The sequence below is a fragment of the Ziziphus jujuba genome, chromosome 6 (genome assembly GCF_031755915.1).
Source record: "Ziziphus jujuba cultivar Dongzao chromosome 6, ASM3175591v1".
Lineage (NCBI taxonomy): Eukaryota > Viridiplantae > Streptophyta > Magnoliopsida > Rosales > Rhamnaceae > Ziziphus > Ziziphus jujuba.
The window spans coordinates 24,580,651-24,597,660 of NC_083384.1; the positions used below are offsets into that span (position 1 = coordinate 24,580,651).

General features: G+C 29.6%; 1 protein-coding gene across 1 annotated transcript; it reads right to left on the reverse strand.

Moving 5' to 3' along the window:
* Positions 1-15,150: 15,150 nt before the first annotated feature.
* On the reverse strand, positions 15,151-16,443 carry LOC132804047 (zinc finger BED domain-containing protein RICESLEEPER 2-like). Its single transcript, XM_060817933.1, has 2 exons — positions 16,359-16,443; positions 15,151-16,211 (listed from the first exon to the last, which is right to left on the reverse strand). Exons 1-2 carry the CDS (start codon positions 16,441-16,443, stop codon positions 15,151-15,153), a joined length of 1,146 nt encoding a protein of 381 aa, XP_060673916.1.
* Between the last annotated feature and the right edge of the window lie 567 nt (positions 16,444-17,010).

Genomic DNA, 17,010 nt, shown 5'->3' on the forward strand with positions numbered 1-17,010 from the left:
AGCCTTTGCTGTCTGTAGATTCATGATTCTTGTAAATATGGTGCTTGAAACAGCAGAGAATAGACATGCTTTAGCTTTGGACTTCTTTGTCTTCCTCTCTTTGTGAGTCTTTAGTTGTACTATCGTTGGATTTTTTGGCAATGGTAGAACGTCATAGTCCTCCTCTACAGCCTCCCAAAGATCTAATGCCTCAAGATGGACCATCATTTTAATAGCCCAAGCCTGATAGTTATCACCATCAAAAATTGGTGGAGCAATATGAGAAAATGTTGTTTCAGCTTCCATTTCTAAATGTTTTTGTGTTTCTGGTCTTTCAAGTTACCGGTTTTGGTTTGTGTTTCTGGGTTTGTGTTTAGATTCACTCAACTCACAGATCCCTCAAGAGATGGCTTAGCTCACAGATCCCTTAAGAAAAATCGCTCTGATACCAATTTGTTGTTATAAGACACCAAAAAATTGAAGACCAGAATATATATCTATTTTTTATTCACTGCACTACTCTTTATATAGAGCTAACCTTTAACAGAAAAACAAAAATATTTCCTAAACACAAGGCATGACTAACAGCTTCCTAATTTCTAGCTATTAACAAGTAAAACAGCATAACAGCATAAATAATAACAAATATCCTAAAGACTTGGTCAGCTAACTGCATAACAAATATTCTAATGACTTGGTCAGCTGACAACAACTCCATATGCAGCTACCTAGGCACTGTTACAACACAAACTAAGAATTAATAAAGCTAAACTAAACAAGTTCTAAACCAATTTGAGGAAGAACTACGATTTTATATTTCATCAATATTTCTCTGGTATGAATTAGTTTACTTAATATCAATTGTAACCATCTTAAGTGCACTATCATAATTATATGCGATATCGATATCAATGCACCCTTAACTATGGACGTATTGGCACTTTGAATTCTAAAGTTTTTTATTTGATATTTTACATCCTAAACTTCACTTTTTTTGCACTATTGCACACTCCTCTCTTTTCCTGTTAATTTTTTAACAAACTTGTCATATGACTGCACATAAAACAAAAACTAAAAGTACAAAGTGTAATTCTGTTTAGTTTAAGGTGCAAAATGAAAAATTCAAAATTTTCAATTAAAAAATTATAAACAATATATATTTTATTTTTATAAAATTTAAATAATAATTTGTATATATTATAAATATTCTAAATAATAAAAAAAATAAAGACACATAAAAAAGCATAAGCTAGTTATAAAATAGAAAACAAATTGGAAAATTATTATTACAAAATATATTATTTTTATTTATTACATTTTTTATATTTATATTTATATTTATTATTCAGGAAAAAAGATACTTATAAAATTTTCTAATTTGTGCTTTTTTATAAAATTTACTTTTCTAAATAAAATATTTTAGTTCATGTTCAAATTTTTTTATTGGTTTTTATTTATTTTTTAGGAAATCTACTTATATAAATATTTTTATTTTTATTTTTAAAAACTTATAATTGTTTATTTAATATATATATATATATATGTATATTGTATTTTAATTAATTTTTTATTTGAAAATTTTAATATTTTGCACCCTAAACTATATAAAATTGCACTTTGTATATCAATTTTTTTTGTTGCCTTATGTGCCAGTTATGTGACAAATTTGCTAAAAAGTTAACAAAAAAGGAAGGATGGTGTAATCGTGCAAGAAAAAATGAAGTTCATGGTGTAAAATGTATAAAAAATAAAAAATAAAAAAAATAAATAATAATAATAATAATAAATATAATAATGTTTAGAGTCAAAGTGCCAAAAACAAATGTAGTTTACGGTACATTGATGCTGATATCCCTAATTATCTAATGTGATATTTATCTTTCTTGAACTTAAATAATCTATTGAATATTAACCAAATTACTAAATTTCTTTATTTAAACTGATTAACAAACAATCTAATTAAGCTCAAATTATAAAAAAGCAAAAACATTATTGGTCAATCTTGTTTAGGATTTCAATAATGGATCAAACCACAGATCTATATTTCTCAATATTAAACTCATGCAATCAAATCATTCATATAGTTGGCCAATCTAAATAAAAGCATTAAGAATAAAATTGAAACTAAACTTTAATAGATAGCAAAACAAATAATCATTCACAAACTAATTCACATTAGTTCCACACGGTTATGTCTAAGCCTTGGTTGATTATTTAGTTACACATGATTGAAATAAGCATAAACATATCTATGATGTGATCGATCATTGTAACTAACAAAAGAAAATAAAAACTAATCTTCAACAAGTATTTCACAAGATAAGAAAATCCAAGAAGAAGACTAAGGTAGAAGATGGAAGCTTGAAGTTGCAATCCTCTCATATGTATGTTCTTCTTATTTTTTCTCCTTCTGTTTGAACGCCAACCCTTACTTCTTTCTTTGTCCGTGTTCTCCTTCAAAAAGTTAAGAATCAATCCAAAACAATGATTTTTTTTTTAGGGGTTCTTTATTGAATTTTTGGATAAAAATAACCCTGATTGCAAAAATTGACATAATGCTGTGGCTCTGATGGTTGAATGGCGTCATGCTCTAACTTTTGTATGAAAAACGTGGTTTGTTGTATTTAAGAGATCTATAACTCTAAAGAGGGAGTGTTGGGGCTCTTTATAGTGCTGCAGCTTTGATGATAGAGTATTGGTGCTCTCTACCAATTTATAAAAGATGACATTTTCCTAATTACCAAATAAAACCTAACCTTCAAAAACAACAAACATACTCAAGTTACATAGTTTAAATGGTAGGTTGAGTTGATATAAAATCAAATTATCATTCCTCAATCAATTTATAGGAGCAAGATTCCATTGCAAGCTTGTCACCTACCTTCTCTTAATTCAACAACAAGAACATAGGCTTCTTAAGGACTACATTGCCTGCTTCAATAATGAGTTGATGCAGATAAACTATTTGTTAGTAATTGCAGCGTCTATGGCCAATATTTGTAAAAAGTGACTTTTCTGTTCCTTCTATAAGAACCCCCTAAAGCATCTTCACTTATTTTTTGAATAAGGTTTAGCGGTTTGCCAATGCTAACAACCTTTTCCTTGCACACACTTTGCATGATCCATGTCCCAAAATTTACAAATTGCCACTTGGCTCTAATTAGAGATGGGCACAAACCGATTAAATTTTACAAGTTCAATTCAATTATTTATTTATTTATTTATTTTTATCTATAATCGATACGGTTTAGTTTGGTCAATTTTTAAAACAAACCAAATCTAACCAAATATATCTAATTTTTAATATTTTATTATAATTAATTATATTTTGAGTACATATTTTGTTTTTAAATTTTTTATTTTTAAGATATTGATAATAATTAATCCATATTATTAAAATATTACTATTATTTTTTAAAATTATAAAAATTTAATAAAATTTAAAATAATGAAACAATAAGATAATAAAATGACTAAATAGAACCTATGATGGTCCATTCAGTTTGGTTTGGTTTCTGCCATACGTTTGGTTTGGTTTGCCCCCCAAAAAAAGGCAAAAAAAGGATCGAACCGAAGAAAGCATAGCAAGCTTTAACATATGAGGTCTTAGCGGAAGGAAACCACTTAGCCTTCACACCTGTGGGTCCAAGAGTTGAGGTTCGAGTCTTAGCAAGCCCTGTTATTATCTTTGATGGTCCAATGCCGCAATACTGCATGGCACAGGGCTACGGCTTGATGCTTATGAGACTACCAGAAGACATCTTTTTTTTTTTTTTTTTAAAGCAAAAAAACCACGACCCTTACATTCCATTTCCATTTCCACTTTCCTTTTTATTTTCTTGCTCAAAACATAACCACTCATATCGAGATAATCTTTCCTTATTATTTCAAAACATATATATATATATATATATATTTTTTAATTTTTTTGTTTCTTCCTTGCTTAAGCTAAGTGGTTTTTAAAATGGTAAACAAAGTTTCCTTTTGATCTTAAATTTTTACTTGGGATTGAGATCCTATGATGAGTAATAGGTATTCAAGTTAGGATTATTCTTGCATATATGAAATATGTTCGTGATTTAAACAAAACATACTCACATTCTTGTTTTCTTTCAACTTGATAGCCTTGATTTAATTTTTCATAACAAATTTTCTTACTTTGCTTTGGATTTTAGCTGGAAAATGCCTTTTGGTTTTAGGTATTTGAGTTTGGAATTTAGATTCTTAATTACATGTGGAGGATCTTTAAAGATCAAGTGATAAGTGAAGTTGGTTCATAGTTTTGATTTCATATTTTAATGAATTGATGATGGATTTTTGATATTTTAGCCTTGCATGTGGTTTTAAGTTTGAATCTTTAAATTTCGAAAGGGGCTTAATGTCTTGACCTGACATGCATGACATGGATTTTAAGTTCTGGAAGTATGTAAAGCTAAATTTTTGAATATTTGATATTATGAAAGTCGGAAATTTCATTTATTGTTGTTGTTGGAGCTTGGATGGAATTTGTTGGAAAATTTTGTATATATATATATATTGCCAAAATTTTGATGTAGGTTGTTGATGGTGATGGTTTTTAAGTTGTATTTTTGTTTGGTATAAGGTTGGATATTGGAAAAATGGCTTCGTTGATTATTTTGCTCGTGTACCAATTTTACTTGATGAGTTAAGATTTCAGTTTTGCTAGAATTTTGGCACTTAGATTTTAAGTTCAAGTGTTAACTTTGATCTATAAAATTTGGATTTTATTATGCATGTAACTTCTTCAAGTTGAGAATTATATTTTGGAATTTCTCAAGTTTGATAGTTTGGATTTAATGGAATTTTGCTGTTTGGATTCGTCGATGATGATGAAATGGATATATAAATTTTGATAATTAATGTATTTGTTGAAGATGATGAAATCAATCTTTGAAATGAAATTGATTTTTGATTAACTCTGGCCGATTGGTTTTGAAAAGGATTAAAAGAAATTTATTTTATTTGTTTTGGTTTGAGTAAATTGGAAAAGAGATTAAACTTTGTCTTTTTATAGTTTAACGTTAAGTTTAATTTTCTTTAAGTTTTGGAAAACTATTGCATTTTTAATTTCTGATTGTATTTCTAAAGTTACGATAAAATTTTCCTTTATTTTGGAAGAATTTTGGACAATTAGTCTTATTTTATAAGGTTAAGTTGAATTTTCTTTTAACATTAGAAGATTTTTGGAAATGAGTAATGAGGTTAAGCAATGATTTTTCTTGGAATTGGAAGACAATTGAATTGGAAAAGTATATTTTTTTGGCCTTGTAATTGGATTTAAATAATTAATTATTGAGGTTGAGTTTATTCTGAATTTGAGCACAAATTGGTTTTATTTATTTTATCCTCGATGATGAAACAAATAATTTGATAAGGTGCTAGTTTTAAGTTTAATTGGAATTCGTTGATAAATAGTAGTTATGGATTAATTTTTGGACTTGGTTGGTAAACTTATAGATACTAGTTTTGTAATGATGGATGATGGTTAGAACCTATCGGTCAAATTGTATAATATGGTTTGAATTATGGATTGTGTTTTGGTTTAATGGTTATTGACAATGTTAAATGGATCAATTTGAATTCTTGAATTGGGTATTGACAAAAATATGGTTTTTGGCCAAAGACAATTGATCATTTGACATGCATGCATCCATAAGCATAACACATGGAAATTTTATGTGATTTAACTTGGTTTTAATGCATGCCTTTTGATTTATAGTTTGTGGTATTATTATTATTATTGTTATTATTATTTCAAAATTTATGGATACCTTATTTGTTTATAGTATATGGAATGTATAGGAGTTTATGTGCATATTGGATTATATATAAGCATGCATTGAACATATAATAAGAGCCTTTTTTTTTTTTTTTTTTTACAGAAAAGTAATTTCTAAAATGATTTTGGACAATACGAATTAGCTTGGTTTTGAAAATTGGTTTTTAAAAGGATATTGAACCTAGATACATGATTGAGGATTGATGATATGTGGATGATTATGGATACGGATGATGATTTGATTATGGCCTGATATTAATTTGATTATATATGATTTGTTTCTGATCTCTAGACTTTGTTTGTCCAACATAAGGATTAAAAACAAAGTTATTTCATGGTCTTGGATTGATCGTTTGGGATGACAGACAAGACTGTTTTATGATGATAGAATTGATCACAGCCTAGAGACAAACAAGTCCAGCTTATGGATTTGGTTTGATCTCCAAACACCAAAGTTGAAGGTATGGTTGTGATGTTGATTATGGTTGGGATGATGATTATGGTATTTTTCTTCCTACTTAGTGTTTATTATCTCCACGAAGTAGTTGAATTGAGATTTGGTTATTTATACACTTTACATATTTTGATTTGTTCTTTATGTGTAGTGGCAAGGTTAACTTAACATGCCCTGGTTTGTTCTTGGTATAAGTAAGGTAAACATATACTAATGTTAGCTGCCAAATTAGTTAGAATTATATTGTTTTTATCGATACCCTGAACCTTGCATCATGTACATTGCATCTCATGCTATATATATATATATATATGTTTCTATACTATTTTGATATCAAGACAACACTTATTTTGGCATGAGTTTAAAACCTCTCCTTGAGTATTTGTACTTTCTTTTCCAATTTTTTTGTAAAATTTTAATTGAGGACTAGTTAGGTGGCTTAGTTTAGGAGAGGCTCCATATCAAAGGTTGAAGTTAAGTTGAATTTGGAACTATTTGGGCTATTTCTTATGTATTTGGATTTCATTTGTAACAGTTTTAAATATGGACTTGTTGTATTTATGTTATGTTGGAGATTTTGGATTGTATTGTTTTAATTGATAAAGCATGGTTTTCAAGTTGTTACATATAACATTATACTTGGTAATAGAATATTTTGTTAATATTCAAATATGTTTACTATTTTATCTTATTTTGTTTTGTGTTTTGTAATATGTAAACTCTTTTGTTTTTTTTAATTACTTTAGAGTCAAGTTAAATTAGGATCAAGTTATGATCTTTGTATTTATATTGGTTTCATAGTCTAATTAAACACAAGTCTTTTACATATTCTAAAAGACTTTATATTATACTAGAGCAATTTTCTATTAAATGAGAATTTTTATTCAATTTTTCTTGCTTCCGCTACCACAAAATTTTCTTCTTTTTGTCTTCTAATCATGACAGGTGGTGATGATTCTTCCTTTTCAACCACCATTGATGCTGCTGTTCTTTTGTAGGTTTCATCCGAACTATTGCTTCTCTCCAACTCTCTGGTGGTTATCAATGTTGCAACTCAAACATGGCTAAAATTAACAAATCCAATTCTTTCCCATGGAAGGCTCATTTTGACCTTATTCTCATGTGATTTAAATGGCTTCATTGATGGTAGCTTTAATTGCCCACCTAAACAATTACTTATGGTTCTTCAATTTCAAGTAATCTAGAGTTTTAATTTAGGGTCTCTTATTCTTAATGCAATTCTTTCATCTCTGTCTCATGGTGTGATCAATTTTTTTACTAGTTCGAAAACTTCTCGTGAATCCTAGATGAAGTTTGCTGTTGCCTCTGCTAAGCCTTATTGTTCGCATCTTCTTTATCTCTATGAATGACTTATCTGCTCTCAAAGATATTGTTCCTTTGCTAAGTATTTAACTAAAATACAAGCCGCTATAGATGAATTTGGTTTATTGGCTACTTCTCTAGACAATGATAAGGTAATTCTTTATGTCATCAATGGTTTATCTAATGAATTTTAAGATATATCTATTGTAATTTGAACTGGAGATACAAGTATCTCCTTCGAAGAGCTCTATGATAAGCTAATTGAACATGTTGCCTTCTGAAAAGGATTTGATTCTCTCTTCGATCATGCAGTGGTTATTGTGAATGTTACCAACAAAACTAATTCGTGTAAAGGGACTTCCAATTGTAGCTCCTATAACATTTCTATTAGCGCCTTCCCTTTTAATTTGGGCAAACCAACTTATTCTAGCCAATCTACAAGTTACAAAGGAGAGTGTTAGTTGTGCATAAATAGCAATACTCTGCTCGATATTGTCCTTCTTTGAAGCAACAATGGTATTATAAACCATTCTTTTATCAATCTCTTAAAGCCCTTTTACCACTGCCTCCCTCAAAGGCCAATTATTCAGCTTTTGCTTAAGCTAATAAAGTCTCTGTATTAGTTGCTCCTTGGTTGATTTATTCAAGGGCATCTTATCATGTTACTACTGATCTAAAAAGTCTTTTTTTTTCATTCTAAATATGAAGGACTAAATGAGATCCAAGTTGGTAATGGTAATACATTTTCAATTTTGCATACTGGCTGCACAAAATTACCCACATCTAACCATTAATTTCTACTAAATAATGTTGTATGTGTCTCTGCTATGAAGAAAAATCTTTAGTCTGTTTCTAAATGTTGCAACACTAATAATGTATCAACAAAATTTTTTACCAACTTGCTTTCTTATGAACGATTTGCACACTAGCTCGACACTTCTTAAAAGAACACTTCGTGAAGGCAATTATGGATGGCCATTGGCATCTTCTTCCAAAGCTCCAATAATTGCCTTTGCTTGTAATAAAACCATATTGTATACATGGCATCAGAGATTAGAATATTTTTTCGATATAATTCTTCATCAAATCGTTTCTAAGCATTTGTAACCAGTTTCTTCTTCTCATGATTTTTCTTGTAATTCTTGTTGCTGTAATAAAAGTCATAAATTACCTTTTGGTAATTCTTCAATGACTAGCTTTAGACCATTGCAGTTGATTTATTAGATGTATGGGGACTGTAGTTAAGTCTTATGATGGTTTTAGATTTTATGTTATTTTTATAAATTACTTTACCAAATATGTATGGTTATTTCCTACTAAAAATAACGCTGATGTCTTATTTATCTTTATTAAATTTAAAAAACTTGTTGAAATTTTTTTTAACACTTCCATTGTTTTTTTCTTTTCAATTAATACAGGTGAATTTCTTATATTAAAGTCATTTTCACAACAACATGGGATCTTTCAATTGTTTTTACTACACATAACACACCTAAACAAAATGGTTTTGCAAGAAGATGACATAGACATATGAAAGAAAATAGTACTTACTTTATTATATAATTCTTGTCTTCCTAATATCTTTAGGAGTAATCGTTTTGTTATTGTTGCATATTTAATAAATAGGATAGCGACACCAATTTTGAATCATATATCACCATATTAAAAATTTTTTAACGAAATTCAAAATTACGGTTCCCTAAGAATTTTTGAGTGTTTATATCAATCTTGGTTAAAACCATATATTCATCATAAGCTTGAATCACATTCTAGGCCTTGTATTTATCTAGGTCCTCTTCTTAATCAGAGTGGATTTTGTTGCTTTGATCCTTATGAGAAAAGATTTTATGCCTCACGGCATGTCAAATTTATGAAGACCATATTTCCTCATAAAACTTTAAAACTTTTTTTAGCCTTACCACATTCCTACTAACTTTGATAATGCACTTGGTACACCTCATTTATATATTCATATATCATTTTTGTCTTCTACTACTAATGGCACTTGTCCTCCTTTCCTTTCTTCTACTTCATTTAATAAAACACAAATCTTTCACATAGTCTAAAAGACTTTATACTTGGTTGCCCCTCACTAAATAAGTTAAAAGCTATGGCATCCACCTACAATGGTGGAGGAAATGAAGCTGTTGAAGGAAACGAAGAGCATTTGAAATTATAGCTATTGCATTTCAATTTAGCTTCAAACACGCCGTTTCATTTTATCCAAATATTATATATTTCTTCTAATTTTGTATTTTTGTTATTTTGTCCTATAATTGAGAGAGCCAATACTAGAAAACAACTCATCTTTATTGTGTCTTGCCTCATATAGAAAGGGAAGATGTCTTCTTCCCTAAATAGTTCTTTCCCAGATTGATATTAAGTTACTTTGAAATTTTTTAAGTTTTTGTTAATGGAAACATCTTTGCTTGCATTTGGAATTACTCTCCAACATTGAGTGAGAGTGTTTGTTCTGTGATTTTCCTTGTGCTTCCTACGTCAATTGGTATTTAGAGAAAATGTTTTTTCCATGATTCTTAATGGCTAATGATGAAGGAAGCAACTGAGTTGATGCTGATGTTCATGACTCGAAGGCCTTTTGGGTAGCCATTCACAATGTAGAACAACAATTGAATAGTCTTTTCCTTGACAAGTGTCAATTTGTTATTGCTCAATCTCATAGCAAATTGGTTATTCGCCTAGACTCTTAAGGCCAACATCATGATATACCTCGCATTGTGATACAAGCCTAAGCAATCCAATCTATATTTGTACAAACTAATACTCGATTGTCTAAGTGATTCAGGTTCTGTGGAATGAATGACGCCACAATAAGATTGCGGAAATACCTTATTGACAAGTTAAGGATTGAACTTTAATTCTCAAATTACATAAGTTCAAAGGATAGTTGTTAGAGAACCAAAAATGTTTAACTCTTTCAATTAATAATTTTTGCTGAAGATCAAAAGTTGTTGTATTAATGAAATTGAAGCCTTTTTACAGGCAAAAGTACCTTAAAAAGTCAAATAATGTTTCCTAAATCATAAATTCTAACTTATTTCCTAATTTAAATTTGACTAGTCAATTCCTTTATAGTTTAGAAAAATGACTAACTACATGACAAATTAAGATTAGAAAATTAGTCAACATTTAATTTTCCAGTTAAAAATAATTAAAAATATAATAAAAATTAAAGGTTTTTTAAAATCAAAATAAGACTAAAATTGTAAAATTTGAAAAATAAGTAACTTGATGATCAAGTAAAGCACATAATTTAGCCTAAAAAGGAAACAAGCCGATTTCTTTCTCTTCAAGCCATGTTGGATAGCCATTTAAATGCTACATGTTATGCCATGTGTCCAAGATGCCATGTCATCAAAGTGCCATGTCATCATGCTCTTGAAAAGTGACCAAATTGCCCCTAACATTGGCCTCCTTCATGCCTTTATATCCGTAGCTTTCAATGCTCAATATTGTTGCCAATTTTGATTATTTCATAGTAAAATTCTTGCACTCTTGATTAATAAGCACATCTCAGATAAGATCATTCAATTCTTCTTTAAACCTCTTTACATGAGCTCTTGTAATTGGTCTAGTTGGCAAATCTAATAGCTTAAGAATCCATCTTTCAGTGCTCCATGATGAACCTCATCATTCTTCTCCTTTTGAAGATGAATTTTCCTCAAATTATCACCTACATCAAAAGAGAATAAGTTAGATACATTAAAAGTAGCCTTAATGTTATATTCATCTGGAAGATCTAGCTTATAAGCATTATCTCCAATCTTTTACAATACTTGGAATGGTCCATCTCCTCGTAGCATAAATTTTGATTTCATTTACTCAAGAAATATCTCTTTCCTAAGGTACAACCATACCCAATCTTCAGGTTCAAAGACAACCTTCTTTCTTCCTTTGTTAGCTTGTTTTCCATATTGATTTATCTTCTTCTCTATGTTTGCTTGTGACTTTTCATGCAGAAGCTTAACAAATTTGGCTTTCCTCTTCTCATCTATATTAGCTCTTTTAGTTAAAGGTAATGGTGATAAATCCAATGGAGATAAGGATTAAAACCATAAACAAGTTCAAAAGACGAAAAATTAGTAGTAGAATGAATAATCTATTATATGCAAACTCTATATATGGTAAATACTCTTTTCAAGTTTTAATGTTTTTACTAATTAAAGCTTTTACCAAGGTAGACAAAGTCATATTTATTACTTCTATTTGACCATCAGCCTAAGGATGACAAGTAGTAGAAAATAATAACTTAGTACCTAGTTTAACCCATAAAGTCTTTCAAAAATAACTTAGGAATTTAGCATCTTTATTAGAAACTATTGTTCTAGGTATGCCATGTAATCTAACAATTTCTTTGAAAAACCAATTAGCAATATGGGATGCATCATCGGTTTTATGACAAGCAATAAAATATACCATTTTAGAAAGCCAATCAACCACAACAAAAATATAATTTTTTCCACTTTTTGTTCTAGATAATCTTAATACAAATTCCATAGAGATATCAATGCAAAAATGACTAGGTATAGGTAATGGCGTGTATAATCCATGAGGTTCAACTTTGATTTAGCATGTTTACACTTCATATACTTGTCACAAAATTTCTTAACATCTTTTCTCATGCATGGCCAATAAAAATATTTAGGCAATATACCTAGTGTTTTAGCTACAACAGAATGTTCTATTAAACTATCACAATGAGATTCTCTAACCAATAGTTCATGCAAACTACAGATAGGAATGCATAATTTATCTTCCCTAAAAATGAAAGCATTAAAAGGATAAAAATTATCTTAAACATGCCATTTCCATTGCAAATAAATTTCAGCAAAATATTCATCACTTGCATAAATACTTTTAGTATGTTCAAACCCTAATAACTTAGCATGTAAAGTGGAAAGTAAAGTATATCTTCTTAATAATGCATCAGCCATTACATTATCTTTACTTGATTTGTATTCGATCACATATGGAAATATCTCAATGAATTCCATCCAATGTCCATGACGCCTATTGAGTTTAGTTTGACCCTTCAAGTACTTTAAAGACTCATGATCAATGTGTAGTACAAATTATTTTGGCCAATGGTATTGCTGCCATGTCTCCAATGCTCTAACCAACAAATAGAGCTCTTTGTCATACATCGGATAATTTAATGTATTTTCACTTAATTTCTTACTAAAGTAGGCAATGGGTCTACCTTCTTGCATAAGAATAGCACCTATAACAATACCTGATGAATCGCACTTAACTTTAAATGTTTTAGCAAAGTTAGGCAAAGAAAGAAAAGTTGCATTAGTAAGTTTATCTTTTAGCAAATTAAAAGACTTCTCTTGCTCCTTTCTCCATTTAAAGCCTACACTTTTCTTGATCACTTCTGCAAGTACTGCAACAATGGTACTGAATTATTTCATGAATCTCGTGTAAAAACTGACATTGTAATTCCTTTGTTTCCTTCATATTGGTTCTATATGCAGGCTTGTTGGAAATTATAGCTCCAAGAATGAAATTTATTTGATGTTCAATTCCTCTTAATGGAGGTAATCCTTTAGGAGCTTCCTTTGAAAAGACATCTTCATATTCCTATAAAAGAAACATAATAGAACTAGGCAAAACATGATCATTAAGGTTAGCCAAATAATTCAAATAATATTCTTTATACATCATTATAAACATTGGCTTCTTGCTCAAGAAAGCTTTCTTAATTTCACTCTGTTTTGCATAAAATGCCTATCTTTAATGTATCATAAATCTCGAAGAAGTTTGTAATATGAGTATGAGGATCATCATTTGGCAGGCCTCCAAACTGTTTAGACTTTTGGATCATAGTAATTCGAGCTGGCTTTATCTCAAAGTCAAAATACATTCACTATCTGTCTCCTTACACTAGCCAAATCTTCATTAAATTTAGGTGCAACATAATCGTTTAAAGCTATATTTGCTTTATCAATTGCTTGCTCATCTCTTTTGACCACTGGAACCTCTTTAATTTTCTCAATATTAACAGTATATGTGGTAACTTTCCTTAACTCCTTTATCTTCTTCTTCTTCTTCTTCAAATACTTGAGTGCACATTCGATTTTAAGGTTGTATGACTCAAGTGTTAAATTGCTTGACCTTACTACTACCATGTACTAGTAACACCTATGAAGAAAATGAAATAAACAAAGCACAAATTAGTGAAAAAGAAACAAAATTTAACAAAAAAAATAAAATTCTTAATTAACACAATGAAAAACTAAAATAAATATTGGTCGAAAATAACTTACTCCCCAACAATGGTGTGTGTATTTTTGCAAGTATACAAATTGTTCACAGTAATATATAGATACCATGCCATAAAGATTGTTTACCACTAATTACAAACCTAATCTAACTTTTGGTGCTATCAAGAAAAATCAATTAAAGAACTTAAATTAAATTAAAAAAAATCTAAGAAATAATAATTAAAGGTGTGCACCGGTCGGTTTCGGTTGGTTTTTTACATCGGATAAAAAGTGCTCGGTGTGTCAATTATTGACCCAACATTTATTTTTCAACTTCAAAAACCAATCGGTCGGTTTTCGATCTGGGCTTTTAATCAATTGGGCTTTTCCTGCAACTTGATAACCAAAAAATAATAATAATAATTTTGGGCCTTATTTACAATTTATTATGGATTTAATTGGACTTAATTGATAAGCTTTTTTTATACTTATTTTGGGTAAAATTACACTAAAAATAATAACTAATAATTAGTGCAATAAATAAAAAATAATGACTTTTTTAAATAATAAAATCCATTAAATTGAAAAATAATAAAAGATACATTATAAATTATAATCATGCATAGGTTGAAGCCATGGCCCATTCTCTAACCAAGAACAATAAGAATCCAAATTGGTAACATATATTAATACCAAAAATAATAAGTAAAAACAATGACTAATAAGAAATCATAATTCATAAAGTTGCCTAAGAAGCAATGCAAAATGCACAAAAATATGATAGCCATATTTACAATTACATTTCCAAGCTTCAAAGTTCAAGCCAAATTAAATTACATGTCCAAAATCAAAATAAAATAGATTAGATAACATTTTATGCTAATCTATACCAAAATGAAATAGATTAGCTAACATTTTATGCTAATCTATACCAAAATAAAATAGATTAGCTAACATTTTAATCAAAATAAAGCTCCATAAAATTAGTAACTACATATCCATACCAAATTTACATGACAACTAAATCATTTGTTGTCCAAAAATAAAATCTAAATCATTTAGTTAGGCTTAACTTTTGAGATTCATTCTTTTTGGCCATCCAAAATCCAATTGCAAATTTTCACCTCCACCATTCCAAGCAAGCTAATAAACGATAAATATAAGTATTGTGCATTAAAAATAGCTTCCAAATCAATCACCAAACAATAGTTTTCTTACCTTTAAATAGCTTAATCAAACTCCAATATTGCTCTCCAAAATAATGCAAGAGTCACTTGAATCTAAAATATAAACAAAGAAATGCTAAAATATTAAAATCACACTACAAGTTTTCAAAGTAAATGTAACTAAGTATTTAATACAAAAATTTATAAAGCAATTATAAAAGTACGTTTTTCAACAACTTGGCACACTTTGAAGCAATCATCATAAATGCGGATGTCCAACGGGAGAGGGATTGATCTAATCCAATTTTGAGAACATATTAATGCCTCCACCATTTTTGGGGTTAATGAGCTCTTATATGGATCCAAAATACACCCTCCGGTACTAAAAGTGGATTCCGAAGCAACTGTAGACAATAGAATAACAAATACACCCTGAGCAAGTAAGGATAAAACCTTATATTTAGTGGAATTCACTTTCCACCACTCTAATACATCAAACATCTCATTGTCCCCATCTTCATCCGGCATATTTAAATACCTATCAAGCTCATTTTTCATGTGAAGACCACTAGCCATCTTCCTCCTCTTAAACTCTCCCATTATACATTTTCCTTCATCATGGCCACTAGAAGTAAAAGTAAAAATATTTGCCACATTTGTTGGTTGGACATCCTTTGAAGATTGAGCACAAGGAGGAATTGTCAAAGTGACATAAAATTCAAATAACCTATTTAAAGCATCCTTCACACCTTGCAAAATTTCATTACAAACTTCTTGAGGATATAGCCTATCAATAGCAATTTTAATGAAACTAAGTTTGAATCTTGGATCTAGAACATGGGCAACAAATAACAATTTATTAATTTTCCCAATAGGCCCCAAATATTTATCAAGTGTCATCTTCATGCTAGTAGCAATATTACTTACAAAAGTATCTTTGTCCACTATCCATTCCAACTCAATCTTTGACAATTCACTAAAGAACAAATTGGAATTTACTTTTAAAGAAGCACTAAATGTGAATATAACATCATAAAAGGTTTTCAAAAATCTAACAGATACACGAGCTTTCTCCCAATCCAATGCTTGAGGTGTCCCACCTTTAAAATAGAAGACATATTGCTCATCCTTCTCCTCCATTCTATCAAAAGACTTCTTAAACTTACAAGCAGCTTCCAACATCAAATAAGTGGAATTCCATCTAGTTGGTACATCCAAAGCCAAAGGTCCTTTAGATTCAATCTTTGCCTTCTCAACACAAGCTTTGAACTTTTATAATCTAGAGGAAGAGGATCTCACATATTTCACGGCATTTCGAATGAGGTTAATTGAGGAGTTGTGCTCATGCAATCCATCATTAACTATCAAATTAGTAATATGGGCACAACACCTCATGTGAATAAACTCACCTTCCAAGACACAACCATTCTTCCAACTCTTCAACCTCCTTTTCAAATATGAAACCGCAACATCATTTGTTTTAGCATTATCCATGGTGATGGTAAAAACCCTCTCAATCCTCCATTCAATCAAGCAATTCTCAATTAACTTTCTAATTGTTTCACCCTTATGATTAGCAACTTGAAAAAAATTTAAGATCCTTTTTTTGTAATTTCCAATCATTATCAACAAAATGAGCGGTCAATACTATATAATTAATATTTTAAATTGAGGTCCAAGTATCCATGGTAAGGCTAACCATGACTTTATTGGTTATAAAATAACTTCTAAGTTTCTTCTTCCCCTCTAAATAAAGTTGATACACATGTCTAGCAATCATTGTTCTAGATGGTGGATTAAACTTTGGACAAGCCACGGCACAAAAATCTCTAAATCTGTCTCCCTCCACAAAAGCAAATGGCAACTCATCTTTAATTACCATCCTAGTACAAGTGGCTTTACAAGCTTCTCTATTGAATGACTTAACTTGAAGACCAGTACATTCACCCTCTTTTTTACTTCTAAGAGCAATTATCTTTTGGTTAGGATCCTCCAAATTGTAAGGGTATTTTTTACATGAATGCAAGTGGCCCTTCATTTTATTAGTTTTCTTTTGGTATC